At 37.6% G+C, this 4491-nt stretch overlaps 1 protein-coding gene across 1 annotated transcript in view; it reads left to right on the forward strand.

Annotated features, from left to right (window-relative positions):
* Positions 1–34: 34 nt before the first annotated feature.
* SLC9A3 (solute carrier family 9, subfamily A (NHE3, cation proton antiporter 3), member 3) overlaps positions 35–4491 on the forward strand; it is a 54231-nt gene continuing 49774 nt past the window's right edge. Inside the window, exon 1 of the mRNA XM_009324490.1 lies at positions 35–191. Within this exon, the coding sequence (XP_009322765.1) occupies positions 35–191 (157 nt within the window). The remainder of the gene's footprint in view (positions 192–4491) is intronic.

Here is a 4491-nt window from a genome sequence, read left to right on the forward strand (position 1 = left end):
GCAGGTATCTGGAGTGGGGTTCCTCCTGGGGCTGATGGCTCTCCCAGCGGCGCTGGGACAGAGAAGCTCGGGAAGCCCTATAAATAGCAGCCAGCCTCAAAGCTTTGCCATCGTCTCTTTCGAATGGGATCACGTCAAGGACCCTTATGTCATTACACTCTGGATACTTGTGGCCAGCTTGGCCAAAATCGGTGAGTCCGGAGTTATATATTAATACATGTCCTCTCCCTTTCCCTCCCCCCTTCTCCTTCTCCCACCCAACGTAAATGAAGAAAGCTTATCCTAAGTCCACTGACCCATTTTCATGGGGTTTACTGTACTCTGTCCTTATTTCATAATAGTGCCCTACACGGTGCTTAGCACTGTGATCTTCACCTGCCCCAGTGGGTTACCCAGTTCATTTTCAGCGCCTAGGGCTGTGGCTTCTGCATCTGACTCCTTGCAAACTCTTGCAGTTCCTTGGAACTTTGCATTACTGTTGCTCCTGGGAAAAACTCTTTACAGAAGTGAAACAGAAATCAGGCCTTATTGCTTATACAATACCTATTCCAGTTTACGATATGCTATTCTCCTGATTATGATTGGTAGCTATATTAGCTAGCACCATCAAAAATAAACACTGCAAACTACACTTATGAACTTAGCGTTCTCTGCTTTGCAGAGCATTGCTGAATTAGTGAAAGAGCATAGCTTATAGAAAAGGTAATATGCATTACCAGACCATCTGATGCAGCTGAAAACATACAAGCTTCAGAGCACACAGAATTTTCTTCAAGAAATTGGAATCAGTGAAAAGCAAGGACTTAGTCTAACTTCAGTGTAGTTTAAGTGAATTTATATGAATGCTCTAACTCTTGTGTTCTGAACTTTGTGACTTTTCCAAAAGCAATCTTATATTAATAACACTGTTTGCTGAACTAGAAGAGTCACTATTTAATTGGAATGTATTTTATTTGCTTGATGCTATTATTTTAAGTCCTTTTACCTTTGGATCTAAAAACAGACCTCCAGTTTGGCTGACATTGAAAATGTCATTTTCAATTTTCAATAAATCATCTCTAAAATCAGTCTCAACTCAGAAGGTATGATCAGCTGAAAATCCTGCTAATACTTTTCTGTACTTCTGCTGTTAATACTAATTTGGGATACCAGAATCACATTCCATGGCTTTTGCATGTCATAGAGAATGGAAGCTGTAAAAAGGTGTACTTAGGTATATTCTGTCTAGCACAGAACCTAAACACAGTAAGACTTGGGTGGAAAACGCTGTCTCCAAATCCAAATAAAACATTTTAAAAATGAGGAGTAAGTTATGTAGAGGTGATACTGTAAGGCATTTTTCAGTGATACCTGCATCTTGGGTTTCACTTGCTTAACCATAGATATATAACTAAATATCTTTATCTGAATCAGTGTTGGACTACACCTTGTAAATAGTTTGTGTTCAGATGATTGCTGCATTACCTAGATTACATTAAAATACAGTTTTGTTTGAATTGACTTTTATTGGTGGGTTATACCAAGTAGAAAGCTGGGGAAACCAGATAGAAGAAAAAACAGTGACAATGTTGAGTCCCTATAAAATTGTGCTAACTAAACTAGTACACAGGTTGCTCATTTGAACCTTCTTTTTGAGATACTCTTCTAAATAAGTATTTGCCCTCTGTGTTATTAAGGCTTTGTTGTTTTGTACATGTGCCATAGTTGTACAGAGTAATATTAGTGCTGCGCAACCATATCAGTGCTGTGTCAGAAACCCAATGAAGCTAACAGGACAGTTAGATTGTCCTATATTTAAATTGCAATGGCCTGGATTAAGATTATCTTGGGTTAAGATGAGCCATTTTACCATGAAGTCCTTAGTATAAACTCTTGATAAAGCACTAACTGTCCTTGGAGTTCAGGAGCTGAATGTTGCTGGTTCTGTTTTTTTAATTCTTTGCACTTCCTTCACAGCTGCACAGAGCATGTCACTTACTAGTAGATAGTATCCTATCATCAACTCCATCATTTTTCTTCCCCAAAGCTCTCAAGCTTCCTTCTTCTCTCTCTTCGCATTTGTAATTGCAATCCTATACTTCTCTGGACATTGTCTCTGAAGAAGCAATGGACAACTGCTGTATTCCACTGAGAGCCTATGAATGCTCCTGCTTTTCCCACCAGTCACAAATAAAATACAGAAAAGCAGAATTGTACTGTTCAACAGCTTATTAATGAAGAAAGCATGAAGGTGTTCATATAGGTCAATAAGAAAGGGAACTCAAAAAACCAGCTTGTCAGCCTCCTGTCTGCCTTGGTGGGTCAAGGGTTCTGGAAAGTAGACCAGAAATCTATCAGAAGATTTTGAATAGCAAAAAATGCTATGCTGGATCAAAGAAGTTTTGCACATTCAAAAAGCAGACAGAAAAGAACTGAGGAAGAAAATATAGAACATCTGCCCTTGTGTCTCTTGCTTTACTACCCGAAGGAGGGTAAAGGTAGTGGAGTCAAAATGCTGGTTTTGCTGTGGGTTTTTCAGCAGGGGAGGAGCTGTTCTTATACATGCAAGCTCACTTCTTCATGGCTACAGAGGTTGGGAGAGCGATTTTACTGGTGGATGACAGGCAGTTGTGTCAGCAAAGGGTGTTCTGGGAATTGCAGTTTGTAGCTGGGGATGAAAAGTATATGAGACTACTTTGCCTTCTCTTGCTTTAGAATAACTTTAGAGTTTTGTGGGTTTTTTGTTTTGGTTTTTTTTTTTTTTGTTGTTTTTTTTTTTTTGGGTCCCCCCCCCCCCCAAAAAAAAAAAAAAGTTTCAGTTCATTGTGTTATATAGTTTGGGGAAACGTGTATTTAATAGGACGTTCTTGTGGATTTTCTGGGACTTAATGTTCATGTTGTGTACATTCAGAATGTATATTAGTGCTGACAAGGTGTTCTGCAACATAAACTATTGTATGTGAAACCTTGTACGTATCCCAAATACATGAAGAAGTGCCTAGTGTTTTGGGCTTTGTGGGAAGGAAGCTGCTATTTTATTTTATTTTATTCATGTGACGAATACTTATGTCTCTTGGGCAAGTCTAATTATTGCTACAAATGAAACTGTGGAAGAAGAGTCGTCATACAGTTGGCTTTCATGCACTATTGGAAATGAATTAATTTGTGTCTATTATGAAACTTTTGATGCATCTCAGTGTACTGTTTTACATACTATAATTGATCTGATTTGACCCTCTTCATTTGAAATGTTCCAACTCTTCATTCTAAGGTACACAGTGTTCCACTTTGGCTAATGATCTTTATTTCCTCTTTTGATAGGCTCTCTTATCACTACAAATGATATCCTTATGGGATAAGGCCAATAAACTACTTACATGTATAAAGCTAAGCCAGAAAAACATCTTATCTATGTGAAGAAGGTACACCAGGTACAGCTGAGAACCGTCCTAGTGGATTTCAGGTGTCCACTTCCTGGTACCTCAGTTGTCTAGATGAAACAAGCAATACGAATGAAAAAAAAAAAAAACAAATACATACATGTATGTATATATAGCTATAGACTAGGGCATTTCCTACTGTAACTATGTTGCTAAAGGATGTAACATTTTTAATCAACATAGTTGCACAGTATAGTTTTGATTTAAGATTAAAAACACATGCACACTGACCAGCCTTGCACGTGCTTTCTAAGTTCACTTCGTCATGTGCTCTCCTTCTTCTTTATATGTCTTTAATAGATCACATCTTGAAAATAACCTTTTAATAAACAGACGTGTAGAAGATACAAACAGTGGCAGGAAAGTCTGCTACAGAAAAAGCCAGAAGTAGGAGTGAGATCAGAAAACAACTTTGGAAACAAGGAGAAGGATAGGAATAATCAGCTCAGGAGCTAAAAATGGGCAAGAAAAGAAATAGTTTAAACTGAATAATGTATACAGTTTTTTCTGAGGATATTTCTGAGGCCATGTCTATTGCAAAAAAAAAAAAAAAAGTATGTTTTTTACTTTGGGGATAGCCACTGCATGCTTCTATACTCGTTCAAAATCTTAGGAGATAGAGAGAGATTGTGTTTATATTTATCTTTCCATTAGAGGTTATGCTGGGGAACTTGTAAAATTCCTACTTGTGCTTTAAATCCTTTTGTGTACTATAACATTTTTCAGAAGGATAGTTAATTCCTTGTCCCAAAATAAAAGAGAAAAACCCTACAAAGCAGTCTTTCTGTCTGTTTAGCCCCCTGAACTTGCTCAATGTGGAGCAGATAAGCAACTATAAGAAATGGTGGGAGAGTGAGTGACTATGAACAGGAATGAGGAAGGGTACAGAGCCTTTTCATTATCTGCAAGTCAAACCTCTTGCCAACTGTTTTTGTTGGTATAGTTTATACTGAGTCTAAGAATGTCACAAAAGCTTGTTTGTTTGGTTTTTTTTTAATGTCTGTGTAGTTGCACACAAATTCTAAAGGATTTTATATTAGAAATTTAAAAGTGGGAGTGAAATTTGAATCCA

The sequence above is a fragment of the Pygoscelis adeliae genome, unplaced genomic scaffold, assembly GCF_000699105.1.
Source record: "Pygoscelis adeliae isolate BGI_AS28 unplaced genomic scaffold, ASM69910v1 Scaffold95, whole genome shotgun sequence".
Lineage (NCBI taxonomy): Eukaryota > Metazoa > Chordata > Aves > Sphenisciformes > Spheniscidae > Pygoscelis > Pygoscelis adeliae.